This window comes from Opisthocomus hoazin, chromosome 30 (genome assembly GCF_030867145.1).
Source record: "Opisthocomus hoazin isolate bOpiHoa1 chromosome 30, bOpiHoa1.hap1, whole genome shotgun sequence".
NCBI lineage: Eukaryota > Metazoa > Chordata > Aves > Opisthocomiformes > Opisthocomidae > Opisthocomus > Opisthocomus hoazin.
The window spans coordinates 3,254,478-3,271,039 of NC_134443.1; the positions used below are offsets into that span (position 1 = coordinate 3,254,478).

The 16,562-nt window shown below is 42.3% G+C and overlaps 3 protein-coding genes across 3 annotated transcripts; 2 read left to right on the forward strand and 1 right to left on the reverse strand.

Annotated features, from left to right (window-relative positions):
- Positions 1-804: 804 nt before the first annotated feature.
- LOC142364932 (scale keratin-like) lies at positions 805-15,135 on the reverse strand. The gene is made up of 2 exons (XM_075445205.1): positions 15,061-15,135; positions 805-1,271 (listed from the first exon to the last, which is right to left on the reverse strand). Exon 2 carries the CDS (start codon positions 1,249-1,251, stop codon positions 805-807), a length of 447 nt encoding a protein of 148 aa, XP_075301320.1. The 5' UTR covers positions 1,252-1,271; positions 15,061-15,135.
- On the forward strand, positions 6,852-7,298 carry LOC104334268 (scale keratin-like). The gene has a single exon (XM_009939869.2). The coding sequence runs from the start codon at positions 6,852-6,854 to the stop codon at positions 7,296-7,298; it is 447 nt and encodes a 148-aa protein (XP_009938171.2).
- On the forward strand, positions 14,024-14,419 carry LOC104334269 (scale keratin). Its single transcript, XM_009939870.2, has one exon. The coding sequence runs from the start codon at positions 14,024-14,026 to the stop codon at positions 14,417-14,419; it is 396 nt and encodes a 131-aa protein (XP_009938172.2).
- Positions 15,136-16,562: the final 1,427 nt, after the last annotated feature.

The following is a 16,562-nucleotide window of genomic DNA, read 5'->3' on the forward strand; positions in this document are numbered from 1 at the left end:
CCTTCACCACCCTCTTCCCACCTCCTTAAATCCCTTCTGACTCAGAAGCCTCCCTCTTACCCGAGGGCTTCATCCACCACCCTGTTGCCCATAATCTGCTTTGAATCCAGCCCCAGCTGAGCCACTAGCTCTGCTCTTACTATGCTCAGCAAAGCTGTTCAAGTGGCTCATTAGGGAATAGAGATTTAGCGTGGTTTCTTTCTAAACATAATGTTATTATCGTAACCCAGGCCAGCTGGGGATGGACAATTCCTGCTCCCAAATGTGTGCACTGAGTGCAACAAAAAGTGACTGATTTCACTGGTAGTTGGGCCATTTCAGATGTGTTTTTGAAGTCTGAGTCCCATCGTATGTAAGAATGTGAGTTTTCCCAATTTGCAGAGGAGAGTTGTATATCCATAGCAGAAGAAATTAAAACTAGAAGTTGATTTGTTTGATGCAAAATAGAATCACTTTAATGAGAAATAAACATTCAGAGAAAAGTATTATAGAATATCAAGAACGTGTTAGAGTGCAGGCAATTCTTCCCATAATTGTTCTTCTTCAGTTGTACAATGAAGCGCCATTTTGTAAAATGAATTACTTGTTTTATCCCACCCATTACACACATAGTTGGAAAAAAGCCCAAAAGATGATGAGTAGAGGGTGAAGAAACTAAGGACATGCTGTGTGCTCCCAGCTCCACTGCAGTGGGGTGACAGCGACCAGGATTTCACAACATCTCCTTTAGGACCACTGCTGTGGATCAAGATTGTATATCTCCGTTGCCAGTTATTCCTTACTCAGCGGATATTGTTGTTGCATTTAGCAGGGCCCACAGCTGCCACGGAGGTACCTGTTGCTCCAGTAGGAGTAAGGGTTGCAATAGCTAGATCCATAGGGTCTACCATAGCCATACAGGCCCCCGTAACCCAGGGAGCCCCCATAGCCATACAGACCCCCATAGCCCCCATAGCCCCCATAACCACTGAGGCCTCTGTAGCCCCCATAGCCATAGCCTCCATAGCCATAGCCCCCATAGCCATAGCCCCCATAGCCCCCAAGGACGGGTGCTCCAGAGGATCCCACAACTGAATCCTGAGGGAAAGAGCTGAGGATGGGGCCGGGGAAGGTGACAACGACTGGAGGCGGCTGGATCACAGTCGTGGAGTCGGGGCACTGACGGACGCACGGCTCATTGCAGCTGTCAGCAAGGGGCTGAGGGCGGTAGATGCCGCAGGCAGAGGTGGAGCACAGGTCGTAGCAAGCCATCTTCCAAGGATGGAGGTAAGCTGCAGCACACACTGATAGTTAGACTAAGTAGAAGACAAAGACTTCAACATTCAACAGCTTACATAAAATAATGATGCAAGTATAGGATTTTGAGTAAACAAATTGACTTCCCACTTTGCAATCATAATCCTTTTTTTCAAAAAGCAGATTTTCAAAAATTCTCTAAAAGATGCCCGAAAATACAAAAGCCCATGGGAAATGTTATGCCTGGCTCTGAAAGTGTTATCCTTCATCAACATCCTGCAAAGAACTTAGATATATTTCTACACATTAAAATGAAAAATGAGAAGCAAAACCAGAGAGAGCAAAGTGGTTTTGTCCAAGGTTATTTGATGAGTCATTAGGAAAACTTGGATTTGGGTTCAGCAGGTTTACAGGAGATGTAGTTTATATATACTTTAATTACAGTAGCTTCTTCTTCCCACTCATCCCAATTTTGCTGAGAGTTGTAGGAACAACAGATCATAGGATTGTCACTGCCCAGATTGCTCAGAAAGCCATTTGACAAGACAATAAAGAATAGATGGTAGAGTTATTATCCCAGTTCCCACCTATGAAGCCACTATATGGATACAGCCTGGACATTTTCAATATAAATAACATTTTAGTCCCTAATGTCTTTCAAAAAACTCATTTCAAATTATTATTCCTAGGACAAACCAGGACTTCTTCGTAGACCCAAGAATTCAGCCTATATTCTCCCCTTTAAACTTAGTTATTTTTTTGAAGGTTGATTTTACTGTTCTCCACTTACTATGTCCTGCAAGTCCTCAGCTGGGTTCTGAGGAGGAATATGAATGCAAGAAAGTACACGACAGCCAGAAGATTTGCTGTACCAGGGTAACACACACAACTTTCTCAGATGCATCACTTGTTCATCTCAGGTTGCATGAATGGTTGTAGTGGTGATGCCCTTATTAAACATTGAACCTCATATGCAAACTTTGAAATAAGTTCAATGCAATGAAGTAAGAAACATACAATCACAGAATATCTCAAGTTGGAAGGGACCCATAAAGATCATTGAGTCCAACTGCCTGCTGCTTGCAGGACTACCTAAAACTAAACCAGATGCTTAAGAGCATCATCCAGTCACTCCAGAGTCTAGTGTTTCTGACACTGAGTACTCCACAGAGATCCACACCACAAATAGGTGTATCTGCCACCCCAGAGCTAGCGTTAGAACCTCTGTCCCAAGGTAATGCAGATACATTCAACAGTATGGATGGTGGACATCAACTGAAGTTGACACCAGAAATAAAAAATACATTGATAGCAGAGAAGAATCAGACTTACCTGGGTCACCAAGAAGCCAAGGGAAGTGTTTGGAAGAGCTATGAGAGAGAAGAGCTTTTATATCAGAGCATCTGGAGGTGCAAGATCAACATTGGTTGCCCGCCCCAATTTCGAACATGTGTAAGCCATCGAGATGATGAAATTGCTGTTTATTAATGGAGTTGATGAGTCCTTTCAAATTTGTTTGTAATAAGGACCTAAACATTACTGTAGATTATAGAGAATTCTTTCATCTTGTGACAACTTGGGGAAAATTAACACCTGGCACTATTCCAGGTACTTCCTTGAAATTACGAGAGAAACTATTAAGCCAGCTCCTCTTTTATTAACTTAACACCTGGAGAGTGTCTCATGGGTTTATCAGAATTATAAACTGCTGTCATAGACAGGATTTTTGTTTAAGTACATATAATTCAGATTACAACCTGCCAGGACAGAAGCTAAAGACTGACAATGTGATATGCAGAAAGGTTGGGGGTGGTTTCTGTATGTTTAGCTTCCCCAACTACAGTTGGAGGACACATCACCCTTGGGAGTCGATGTTTTCCAGTAGCATTTGACACTGGCTGTAATGGGGACAATTCAGCTCAGAAGAGCAGCAGCATCTCCAGGGGCCTGCAACGTGTGCTTCAGTCTCTAAATAAGGCTTATGTGGAAACTGCAATTTAACCTTGAGCGGAAAAATGGTGAAATCCTTTGTTTTGCAGTGCTGGAACTCTTCTCATGCAGATATGGGCTGAATCAGTTTCCTCGTTCACTGGTCACTCAAACAGTTGTATTCGCTCACAAAAACATGTAGGTTAAGTCTGCAGAATTTCACACAGGAGGCAGAGATGAAGTCTTCGTCTTCCTGGGGCTTGATTTTGTTGTTTTAGAGATAAACAAGGAATGAGTTTTTGAAGTTAACTAAAGCTACAGTGGGATTTGAGATCCCAAAGAGACTTCTTCCAGGTATTGTTGGTTTGATGTTGTCAGTACAAAGATGGTACTTGAGAATATTTAACAGGCAGGAGGAAACGCAACTTTTTCAGTACAAGTGGATCCTCTGGTGCAAAAACTGAAATATGACAGAAGCGCTTTGAATTATTGACTTTGATTCTCAGGAATTCATGACCTCCTGTAATACCCTATTGGTGCTGCGAGCCATAAGCCCAGAGCAGGGCTGAGCTGGCAGCTTCTGCGAACAGGGAACGATGACGTACTTGCAATGCACCACGCGGAACAAAGGCCGGTTCTTTCCTTCTTTACAGATGTGTTGTTTTAATACTGCAGACTCTATGCCATAGATTATCTCTAAATTGTGAGGTGGGTTTCTTTGTGGGTTTGTGGGTTTTTTTGGACACTAATATTTTCAAGCTTCCAGGGAGCAAGTCTTTTCGTACGCCGCAAACAATCCACTAATGGTTTAAGAATGCATTCTAACAATTAGATTACAGGCATGTAGCTGGATTGAGATGCCTAGCAATTATGGCATGACATCACATTAAAATATGTAAGTCAAAGTATTTGTGTCCTTGGTATAATCAGTTCATGGCTGAATACTGGGGATTTGTGTATCTTCATTTTTTTTCAATGTAAGAGTATAGAAATGTAAAATTTTAAATAAAATACAGCATTTCTTAGGCTGTATAATCAGTGTATCTATATCATTTCAGTTGCACATCGGACCACACAAACAGAGGATTTAATTATTTTCTTGAGATGTTACAATTCTATCAATGATCAGACTTTATCCGTGTAAAAGATTTCTCTGTCTCTATCGTGGCTTATATCCAGATAGCTTTAGCAAGTTGCCACCAGTCATGTTTCATTTAATTTATTTCTCAGTAGTCTTCAATACTGTCTGATCTGAAGATGGACCTAAAAAATGATCCCTGAAGTCTTCCTATGAGGAGATAGAAAGCTGGAAAATATGGGTGACACGCTTCACAAAGAAAGCGTCTTGCAATCTTGAGAACAGAAAAGCTAAGTATTAGTTTGCCTCTAGACTCCAACCTGGGTTGAAATACAGTGAGAGGGATCTGTTAGAAAAATCTGAGTGTTTAAAAGGATTTTTTATCATAGAATCATAGAATGGTTTGGGTTGGAAGGGGCCTTAAAGATCATCTAGTTCCAACCCCCCTGTCATGGGCAGGGACACCTTCCACTAGACCACGTTGCTCAAAGCCCCGTCCAGCCTGGCCTTGAACACTTCCAAGGAGGGGAACAATATCCACCTTCCGCTTAAAATGGTCCAAAGGACTTGCCAGTGTTTGACAAAAGGACAGGGAGAGTAATCCACTGCTGAGTGCACAACAAAGCAAGCAAGAGGTTTTTCTCCCTCTTTCCCTTGTCCTTTAGATAAGGCCAGCATTGTTTTCAGGAGCAAAAGTCAAACAACAGAAAACCATTTAAGGACCACAAGATGTTTTCTACGGCTTCCTTTTGGTGCGGTATTGGTTTCACAAGAAGTAGCTGAGAGTGCAAACGATAAAGATAAAAACAACGACCTCAAAGTTGCTCTAATGAACTCCATTATATCTCCAGGTATTTTGCAGCCTGGATTCAATGGAAAAATCTGTTCTCACCAGGTGATGACAGCCATGCAGTGAGCTGCTGGGTTTTGCGATTAATAATGGAGAAGCTAAGGAAGCTCCTTAGTATAATTCTTGTTGTAACGCCAAGGATGTGAATGGAATGATAACAGGAATGAATAGGACATGTAACCATTAGAGATGAAAGAGGCTTCTGTGATGAAATGCACCTATCATATTTCATGAGACTTCGAACCAACAAATAAACAAATAGTCAGCAAAAATTTGAGGACCTACGTGTCATATTAGTTTTGGGTTTGTCCCAATTACGCACATGCACAAATTGCACCTTAGGTGATCCCCGTGATCTAGTGAACTGTATAAAAGCTCTCCCAACTCAGGGCTCTTCATTCCGCCTTGCTTGCTTTATTCTCCTCTGCAAAAAGGGTAAGTATCATTCTGTGCGATCTCTTTCCAAAATCTCGAGTATCTCTTTTCCACCATTTTTAAATAAGGTCTGAATAATCCATAAGTATTCTAAGATTCTTAATAATGTTGGATTATTTTGCCATGAATTTGTCTAATTTAGTGTTGAACATCCATGTCTTTGGGTTTGAATTGGTAAAACTACATTTTTCAAAAATTATTATTGTTTCCTGTTAACACAAATTTGAGCTATTGAAGCAGCTTCCAAAACGTCAGCAGAAGGCTTGTTCAATCACTAGGAATTATTTAAGGGTTTTACATGTAACTTTTTTCTATATGTCTATGTATATGTACATATTTGTTGAAGGAACAGGCTCAGAAAGAATATAGAAGTATTGTCTAAAACAGTATTGGAAACCAGAGATGAAACTAGGATATCCTAACCTACCTTTTACATTGTCCTTCCTTTGAGCAGGGAAGTGGACTAGATGACCTCCAGAAGTCCCTTCTGATGCAATATTTTATTAGTTCTAGTGGGGAAAAAAATTGTTCACAGGCAATACTAATTCCTAGTCCTTCCATGGGTTTTCTTTTAGATTGGAACATGTCATATGGCGACCATCTCTCCAAAGAGCTCATATCTCAGCATACCTATCTGCAGTAGAAACCTAGTCCTAGTCATCTGAATGTACCAATTTCCCAACTTGGAAATCAAACAAACAATCTTTTAACCCACCATGTGACTCTCAAGCTACTTTGCAAGCACTTCAGGGCAGGGAATATCTTATTTAATCCATGTTTGTAGGAGGTTCAGTGTACTGGCAGCGTGATTTTAGCTATTGCTTCTGGAAGCACGTTACAAGTCAATATACAAGAGTTGTTCTTCCAGCTACCCAGCAATGTACCACATGAGCTTTGCTGGTTGTCAGGTTACTCTGCTTTGTTTTTGCTAGTATAAAAGCAACATGAAACGACCTTTTAGATACAGATATTGTAACAGTGGCTGCAAAGTATAATGGAAGGAATTTACAAAGTAAAGAGCTGGATAATATTTCTGCAGTGTTTGGCAGTGGGGTAGAACAAAGAACTACTTCTGAAAGAGAACCACGTATAAAAAATTAGAAAGGAGACCACAGCAGAGGGGTGCAATCTGGGCAAAGCTGATTTACAAGAGGGAGAGATGCCTCATGAAAAATACTGAAGAGAAATCAGGACAATCGAGACCTGAAAGATAAAGCCATCATTCTAGTCCATGTGTCCAACTTTCATACTCTTTTTCCCACTGAATTTGTGCCTTTCGTTTACTCATCAGTGTGTGCTGCAGCTTACCTCCATCCTTGGAAGATGGCTTGCTACGACCTGTGCTCCACCTCTGCCTGCGGCATCTACCGCCCTCAGCCCCTCGCTGACAGCTGCAATGAGCCGTGCGTCCGTCAGTGCCCCGACTCCACGACTGTGATCCAGCCGCCTCCAGTCGTCGTCACCTTCCCTGGCCCCATCCTCAGCTCTTTCCCTCAGGATTCAGTTGTGGGATCCTCTGGAGCACCCGTCCTTGGGGGCTATGGGGGCTATGGCTATGGGGGCTATGGCTATGGAGGCTATGGCTATGGGGGCTACGGAGGCCTCAGTGGTTATGGGGGCTATGGGGGCTATGGGGGTCTGTATGGCTATGGGGGCTCCCTGGGTTACGGGGGCCTGTATGGCTATGGTAGACCCTATGGATCTAGCTATTGCAACCCTTACTCCTACTGGAGCAACAGGTACCTCCGTGGCAGCTGTGGGCCCTGCTAAATGCAACAGGAAAACCCACTGAAAAATGTACAAGTGAAAAACCAAATGCGGATTCACTGGTGAGCAGATGAGTGACAGCTTTGTGAAAGCACTCATAAATCCTGTTCAGTGCAGTGCATTCTCCATGCTCCACACCTCTCCTTTTTTCCCTTTGAATTCTTTCCTCCTATCTTCATCAGTTCATTTCCATGTTATCTTCTACTTTATCATACTTGTGCCTGAATGCAGTGAGACACTTAACAGCGTCTGTCAAAATGCATTGGACTCTGACATCTTGGATATGCATTCTTGATACTGCAATACATTTTTGTTCCTTTCATTCTCATTAAAGTTCTGTTGCATCATTCAAAATAAGCGTGTTGTGGTTTTGTGTTCTCGTCCATTCTGAATTTGCCAGCTTTTCTGGATAAAGCTGCCTGTTGCACATCTGGCTGAAATAATCTTGCGCAAACCCTGCCCACATAGTGAAAGTCTCCACGAGGAGCCCTTGTTAGGCCTGTTTCACCACTGAATTGCAACAACATGGTCGCAACACACTGGTTATAGATGAACAGCAGCCTTGTCTACACATTACTTTATTAGAGTCTCCACTCATCAGTTTGTGAGATAATTCTGTGAACTACAAGTGACTGGTCACACTCTGAAAGTTAAGCTCTTGCTTCTTCCACTGCAGACTGCTAATTCCATGCCGTACAAATAACTTCGCCACCACAGCTCTTAATGGAATATTGGTGACTGATACAAAATTAATTTCAGATTCTTTGTTTCTCTAGCACAGACCAGCCTAGATCCCTCCTATTAAATTCTCTCACTCTCCAAAATTTGGGCTGGGTGCAGATGACACTTCCTCAAACCCACAGTAGGGACTATGTGCATAGTTTCACAGTATATCTGATTGAATTCCTGGGTCTGGGAGTTCTTTGGTTCTGTTCAAGTTGTGTATATATTAAATATAAATAGAATTTGTGTAAATATTGTATAGGTAGAACAAAAATACTTTAAAGCTACTGGTATAACTTGTTAGGTTGTCAGTAAAGCATGTAACCATCTCTGGATTCAGGCAGATGCTTATCTCACAAGATAGTTTTCTTTATGTGGTTCAGCTGCCAAAAGATCTTAGGCTACATATTTTGCTGCAGTAAGAAGTCTGGCTAAGCATAATACAACAGTGTTCAGAGAACATCAGACCAGAAACCGAAGGCAGAATATGAGGAAAGAAAGGCAAGAGCTGCTGCGCACAGGCATCTCCACTCTTTGTGCATACAGCACACTTCTCAGCACTCAGTACCTGAAAAGTCAGCTATAAATCTCCCTTTAATTTGTTTTGATTTAGTTGTCTCTGATAAATTGAATACCTCTTCCAGCAAGGCACCTAGCTTCCACAGTAGTATCCAGTATTGAAACAACAGCCAGAAGGGATTTTGTACTTTTTGCCAGGACCTGAAAATCTGAAAGAAAATCTGTTCTGGTAAAGACTACCACAACAAAAGCTCCTACAACAAAAGGAGCCCTTAAGTATGGGTACTGACAAAGATCCCGCTATGCTGTCCTGAAGGAAGGAACTAAGCCTCTGGGCTGGCAATGTGATGATGATGGATGGCAGATGAGCCACTGCCCTCGGGTCAGGGCAGCCAGCTGCTTGCAGCTATTGGCACTGGTGCTGGAGATGAATTGGCCAACCGGAGCATAACACAGCAAAAATTCCCTTGGAACAGGAAGAAGAGCTTAGATCTCATGGGAATAGGAAAGGCACAGCTGTCTGGATCCTCTGCAACACTACTTTATTTCCAGATCCATCCCGCCTAATTGTAGTTACCCCACCAAGATCCACTTGCTGCTGTGGATGTAGTTCCTCAAATCTGTGTAAGCCCCGTAAGAAAAAATATTTTTAAGTGATGGCTAATCGTTGCTTAGTGGAAACACGGGAATATAGAAGATCATTTGCTTCCTCAGACAAATGGTTGCTCTTCTCCTATACCTTTTCTCTGATAAAAGTCAGTTCTATGTCGTCTGAAGTTTAGTGTAAAAGCCCTGATGCTCTGCACTATTGAAAGAACTGTCCAAAGGCTCACCTGATTCCTAACACCCGGGGGGCTCTTTTCGCTGAGAGTAGGGAAGCTTTGCTTACATCCCTTTCAAGCTTTGGCTTTCTTCCATACAAACTAATTTGAAACAGCGAGTGGAAGACCAAGTAATTAACTCTGAAGAGGACATCTCCTCTGTTAAAGCTGGCTGTGACTGAGGCCTTTGTGGTGCAGGAGTACAAAGCAGTTTGCCTGACTACGGTCTGGGGTTTTGGTGTTTGTGTAGCAGATTATAACACTCAGGTTTGAACTAGTGGTGAGCTGACAGCTCCTGTACAATTCATTATAGAAAATACCAGCTTGGTCCTTAAAAAGTGCATATAACATTGCCTCCTCACAAATGACGGAAGAAGACGAATTTAAATGTACACAGAAAGAACAGCTGAATACCTAGAATAGCTGGCTTTGGGAACATGAAGGCAAGAGAAGTAAACAGAGGGCAGTTTTCAGGAGGGACTTTTCATACATTTCCTCAAACTGCCTGAAGAAGCTGAAACTCCCATTAACACCAGCCCACATTTATCACACCTAGTTCACCTCAAAATGATGAAACAGTTTGGCTTCATGTTTCTGTTCATTCGTTGATTCAAATTCTCACACTGCATGAAATGAAAATTACAAAACAAATATTTCTTTCATCTTAGCACTTATTTGGCAAGATTCATTGCTGGTAACGTTCCATTAAATACATTAGAATGCCATCAGGAATTATGCTGGCTTCATTTATTTAACCTCTGCTTTTACTGGTTGACATAATGCTGGTTGGTCAAATGTTAATCATAATTGCCATCTCCTTTCATATGCAGGTTTTCTTTCCGTCCTTCCTTAACTTTGCTAGATATGGTGTCTTTCTTGTGAAATCAGCAACCCTCATCCGAAGTTGGAATTAAGATTTGAACACGACCATCCTGCAATTTTCAGGGGAAAAATCAACAGATACATTGAAAAGTACTTTTAAAAATCATCCAGACCCATGCCTTGTCTCCCAGACTACCCAGTTGCAAGGTTTCTTCATATTTTAGAGGTAAATTCACTGGCCACCGCAAAGGTAAACAGTTTCTTAGCCAGATTACAGACAACTTGTTAATTTTTTTTTTTTTCGGAAGATGAGCATGTGTTTAAAATGCAGAAGAGAGGTAGACCGCTCACGGTTAGACTAGGAAAGTTCTAGGAAAAGCTTTCAAAACATGAGGACAGAGGCAGATGTGGCAGATCTTTGTGCTACGGACGCCGAAGGGGATGTGAATTCGTACAACATCAGCACTGAAGGAGCTTATACACCAACGTAGACAAATCAACGAAAACCTGAATTATAAAAGAAAATCAACCGAAATCCTAAGGTTAGAAATCATGAGCTGGTAAACGGAACAGGAAGAGTGCTCTTGACCAGAACAATTTAATAAATGTGTTTCAAAATGCTGGGCTGCTTGAAACCAACCACATACTTACATTACAATAATGACACACCTCTTCATCCATAAACTACGAAGGAGGGTTTGGGAACTGCTTAAAAACACACACACAAAATATTTGAACAACCTTTGTGAGTCTTACTGCTCTTGTGATCCCCTAGGGCCACCTCAAAGTCTGGAAAAAGGAACACCATGATTTAAGTATAACTTCTGGTAGAAATGTTGCGGTGTTCATTATGTGACAAACAACCAATCCACAGGCAAATGAGGATTTCTGCAGCGTTGATTACACAGAATTTCAGAATATGGGAACATGGGCAGAACACATCTCATCAAACCTTCCCTATTTAAAAGCTGGGTGTTTCAGCTGAGCTTGTTGCCTGTCTCCACCGTCAATGAAAGCAAAATTGTTATGTTTTGAGGATGATACCGGTTCTGGTAAGGTAAGCACCTGAGACAGGATGAAGTGTCTTGCAGAAATTCTTGTCCCTCCCCACTAAGTACGGGGGAAGCCTGAGTAATGTCAAGTGACAAGTCACTTGAAACCTTGGCAGTCAAACTTGGGCTCTGCAACAATCTGCACTCTGCAGGTGATGTCCTGCTAGTCAGGAAAGCAAGAAAAAGAAGAAAAAAGACCCATTGCTGCAATAACTATTCCTCAGATAATTCCACTACTTTTCCTGACACTTACCCAGTAAGCCTGGGAAAGAAGCACTTCAAAATTGTCCCTGTGACGTCCTTCAGCGAAACTTTGGTTCGTTTCCTTTGTAAGGTGCAGGAGCAGATCTGAGGGCAAATCACGCTCCACCACATGAATAAAGAGAAGATACAGACTGAATGAGTGCAGTGGTGGACAGAAACATTTAATTTCACAAAGAAACTAAGAAATTTGCACCTGCTTCACCACTGCCTTTTGTTATGTCCTCCTTTGGATCTGTGCAATGTCAATACAGAGTAGCCAGCAACTACTTATCTGTTTATGTTTGCAACCATGCTACACTGGTGAACCTATGAGATAATCTCTGGGTGCCTTTGCAGATTCCAAGTGAAAAATGAGGAAAAAAACCCTGGCTTCCTTCCAGAGAAAGCTTTAGCCTTTGGTTTGAACACTGTTTCAGGCACTAAAAAACTATGTTTTCTGCTGGTCTTGCCAAGCAGCAAGGCAAAGTCAGAATTTCTAAATCAAAGACCATTAGACAATGTCCATGATTCCCATAGGTGCAGGACTCCTCTCACGTTTTGTGGCTGTGGGAGGGAAAAGGGTCGGAAGGTGTCCTCTGCCTCACTGAACATCTCATTGCAAAAGGCGTGAGTAGATTAGATTACAGTCTAGATTGAAAGGGCTTAAACCAAAACATGTATATGACAGCAGGTTAAAGCTCTGATTAAAATCATTATGGGAAGTTAATGAAGGAAGTGCTAAATAAATAGAACCAGTTTAATTCGTCCTGCGATGCCAGTGAGCAGGGCGGAATGATACCAGCAATGAAGCTGGTCAATTAGGCTTCAAGATCAAAGCGAGCTGGGAGCTGGAATGTGCATATCATGCTATTCGGAGATTTTGGGTGATTTTGCAAACAGCAAGCAAAAACAGTTTCATCACTTTGGGAAGTTATATGTGCTTCATATTTGGGCTGGTTGGTGATTATGACTTCATGTGTACACTCTGCCTCAGACCCCCCCAGGCAATCCAAAGCACTGTATAAAAGGAGTAAGGACGCAGCCCTATTCCATCTCCCTCCTGCATACTCTCCTCTACATCAGGTAAGGCTGATGCCATTTCATTTCTAGCTAAATGCCAGAATGCCTTCGCACTGCAGCTTAGAATACTCTTCACCACTGTTATATTAGAGATTTTAGGACTTTTTTTCAATTCTCTTTCTTTTTCTCTCCTTTTGTTTTTTAGTATGTTGGCAAGTTGTGTTACTGGTAGGCTTTAGGAATCAAGACCAGGGTTTGAGGTATTTATTTCACTATAATTCATATTTGGGCATTCTTGTACTGTTAGCAGGTTGAAAATGTAGGATGGTATAAACTTTCAAATGCAGAATTCTCCTGCACCGTTTTGGCTAACGACTGAATCAGAGAGACATGGCCATGTCCTAAGCTGTTTAATGACGCAGCTGAAGAAAGAGCACTATCTGCATGGGAATTTTACTGCAGAAAAATCCTAGCTTGTATTTAGTTTTTATGAGTAGGTAAAAACTAAATCCTGCTTATTTTAAACCCTAGTTATTTTCACCGAAGACAACAATAAGGGAAGTAAACTGGTGGTCTGATCCAGCGTGTTCATCTTGTGTCTCTTTGAAAATCCAGATTCAGATTTGCTGAGTTCAGTGATTCAATTCTCTGCATTTCAGGGCTACTTCATGAACTAAAAAATATCTCCCCTTTTTCATGGGAAAAAGTGATAAGCCATAAGCTTTTGTGGCCAGACACTTAGCTGAAATGGTAGTTTGCAAAGTGTTTTTTTATCTAATGAATGAAATTGGCTCCTTACATTTTACCAACCTGCTTCACACTCTATGTGAAATTACACTGCTATGCCAAGAAATATTTGGATAGAAATATTTTATTTATAGATAGATATAAATCTATAGATAGATATAAATCTATCCTCAGGCTCAAATGCTTTGGGAGTTGTATCAGAGGGATTACAGAGATTAAGATAACATAGAACTAAAAGGTAACAACTGAAAGTATATTACCCCAAAGGGCTTGAAAAGAAACAGAGACCAGGAAAGGAGGAAGAAATGTGTGATTAAAGCAGTGGTGGGTTCTTGACTCCATCCCATCTCTGCCAAGACAAAACCTGCTTCAGCCCCATTTGGTGTAACGAGGTCAGCTCTGGTGTAGCTCCTGCAGCTCCTGGCTTTCAACCCACATTCACCAGGGAGAAGCACTGGTGTTTTAGTAAAAAATGTGCCACCACCACTCTGTTCCTCCGGGAGGGAACGTGAGTTAAAAAAAAAAAGAAGCAGCAATTTCAGAAGTCTTGGTGGATGTGACAAGTGCAGGGATTACTGGATAGGAAAGCTCAGAGCTATGGTGATTGACAGGAAAGTTTGTGAACAGAGTCACCAATTTTTGTTATGCATCCGGTGATCATTTTCCTGTTCCCCAACAACCCAGCACCAAATCTTGACCTGTTGCACTTGTAGGTCTTGTGCTTTGTTTTTACGCAGCTCTGTGTTCTGTGTTTCAGGATCGCCTTCATCCCTGCGAAGAAATGTCTTGCTACGACCTGTGCCCCACCACCAGCAGCATTGCCTGCCCCCAGCCCATCGCTAACAGCTGTAATGAGCCATGTGTCCGGCAGTGCCCTGACTCGACTGCCGTGATCCAGCCGCCCCCCGTTGTCGTCACCTTCCCCGGCCCCATCCTCAGCTCCTTCCCCCAGCAAGCCGTGGTGGGCTCGTCCGGAGCACCGGCCTTTGGGGGCTCCCTGGGGCTGGGGGGCCTCTATGGCTCCGGGAACCTCTACGGTTATGGGGGCTCTCTGGGATATGGGGCCCAGTATGGATATGGGAATTCAGCCCTCTCCACGCTTGGCAGCGGGTACTGCAGCCCGTACTCCTCCCGCCGGTACAGCCGGTTCCTCCGCAGCAGCTGTGGACCCTGCTAAAGGCAGCAGAGAGGTCTCAGAAGAGCCACACATGAAGGCCCAATTGCAGAGCAATGAGGATGGGGGTTCAGCGTTCCTGCAGCCCTGCAATGGAGCTACTGCTACTTAGCATTTCTGATCTTTCTTCTACTTTTTTTTTACCCTTCGTTTTCTAGTTTGCTGCTTGCTATTGTTGCCTGTTCCAGCTTTCCCATTTTTTTTAACCATCATGGGGCAGATTATTCCATATGGACATCACCCTTAATGACAAGTATCTTCATCAGTACCTGCACAGCAGACAGAAGAAAGCCAGCTGAGGACGGCAATATCTCTGAGCAGGACACTTGTTGAACGTTCTCTGAAATTGTCTGGAAACAGATTTTTCATATTCTGTGATATCTTGCTTTGCAAACATAAGCATTTCTTAATCATTAAAATTATGTTGCATCACACAAGATCCTTCTGGCTTCCCTTTCTCCCTTCATCCACAGCCTGCCCTGTGCGAGATCTTCCCATGGGCAGGACCAAGCTGCTAACTAAGCAATAGCACTGCAGAGCATTTTAGCACAAACTGAATTTACACGCTGTCACAAATGTTTCCATAATGACACTCCTGAGTAGCAGTTTTCCATCCTTTGAAGATATGAAACATAGTATCTTACCTCCTGTTATTTAAACATTATTTCAGTGGGGCCTTTCCATCCAAACAGAGAACTGTGGGTTTCCGTGTCGAGCTCAGCACGATCAAAAATGCCACACAGCTACAATGCTCAATCTGCAGCACTGACATTGCTCAGCAGTGCTTACACTCCAGACATCCCAAGCAGCTAATGCATCGCTCTTATTCCTCCCTGCAGTCCTCAGCCTTTCCACCGCAGTAAGAAAGAGGAATATTCCCTGTTTCCTCTAAGAAATAACTGTAGTACAGTAAGTATCGGGAGCAGCAGAGACTCGGTGCTCCTAAGCTTCTGGCAATCTAGCCAGTTCAAATTGCAATGGAGCTGCTGAAGAGGCATGTTCAGTTCTGTGCAAACAAAGAATAAAGCCCATCCCTGCCCTCAAGCGCTTTTAGAGTGAATAGACAGACAAGCAAAGTGTAAGCATCTCTGCTTGTTTCCCTTTTTTGCAGATAGGCATCTTTCATACAGAGATTAAAGGCCTTGTTTTCCATGCTGATAAAAACTTTAGTAAATATTTTCCCCGGGTGACATGGAATCACTTGGCAAAGCCCAGAGCTGAACTCCTCTCTCTAATATCCCCATCTAACAATTAACATACAGTCTCTGTTTCCAGTTTTCTACTCCACTGGTTAGCTTCAGGTTTGCTTTTCACTGTTACTTTCATCTCCCTTAGGAAAAGAGGAAAATAACAGGAGACAAGGAGCACACTGCGGAATATTTCAATCTGTCTCTTTGCTCTGGCATCAGGGACACTGACATATATCGGGACAGGGACAATTTCAATGCTATCTTCGATGTTAATATTCAAATTTACCCGTAATCTGGGTCAGTATTCTGACTGTTATATGTGAGTCAATAATGATGATGTTTAAAACTGAAAATATCCTTTTATTTCAGACAGAATTCTGAAATGAGATAATCAGTCAAACCGACAGGTTTTCATGGACTTCTGTTGATCTTGTCTGAAACACTGTACTGGCATGGCCAGTTGTGTACAGGACACAGGAAATTTAACATGTCAGAGAACCATGGAATCATGGAATGGTTTGGCTGGAAATAACTTTTAAAGAGCATCTAGTCCAAGCCCCTGCCATGGAGAGGGAAATCTTTCAGTGGAACCTGACCTTGAATCCTTCCAAAATTTAGTGACCCAAGGATTCAAGACATGGCTTAGTACAATTTGTTTTCTAAGTAAAAGGGAAGAATGATCTAAAAGAAGATTCCTTTCTTCAGGTTTCGCTGATAAAGCATTTTATTTAAAACATTTGAAACTTTCAAGTTCAGATCCTCCAACTGCAAAAGTTATAACAGGTGGACTGCAAGTAGTCACTTTGCTAATTCCTCCAGAATCAAACCCTGGGAGGAAGCTGGCATTCAGCAGGGCACATTTCTGGTTCGGTTCTGTTAAGCCATTGTGCCTGCAGGCTGTTTACCAGTGGTGTGAGTCTGAACCACATAAAAAAAAATTAGGCTCTAGTAGTGAC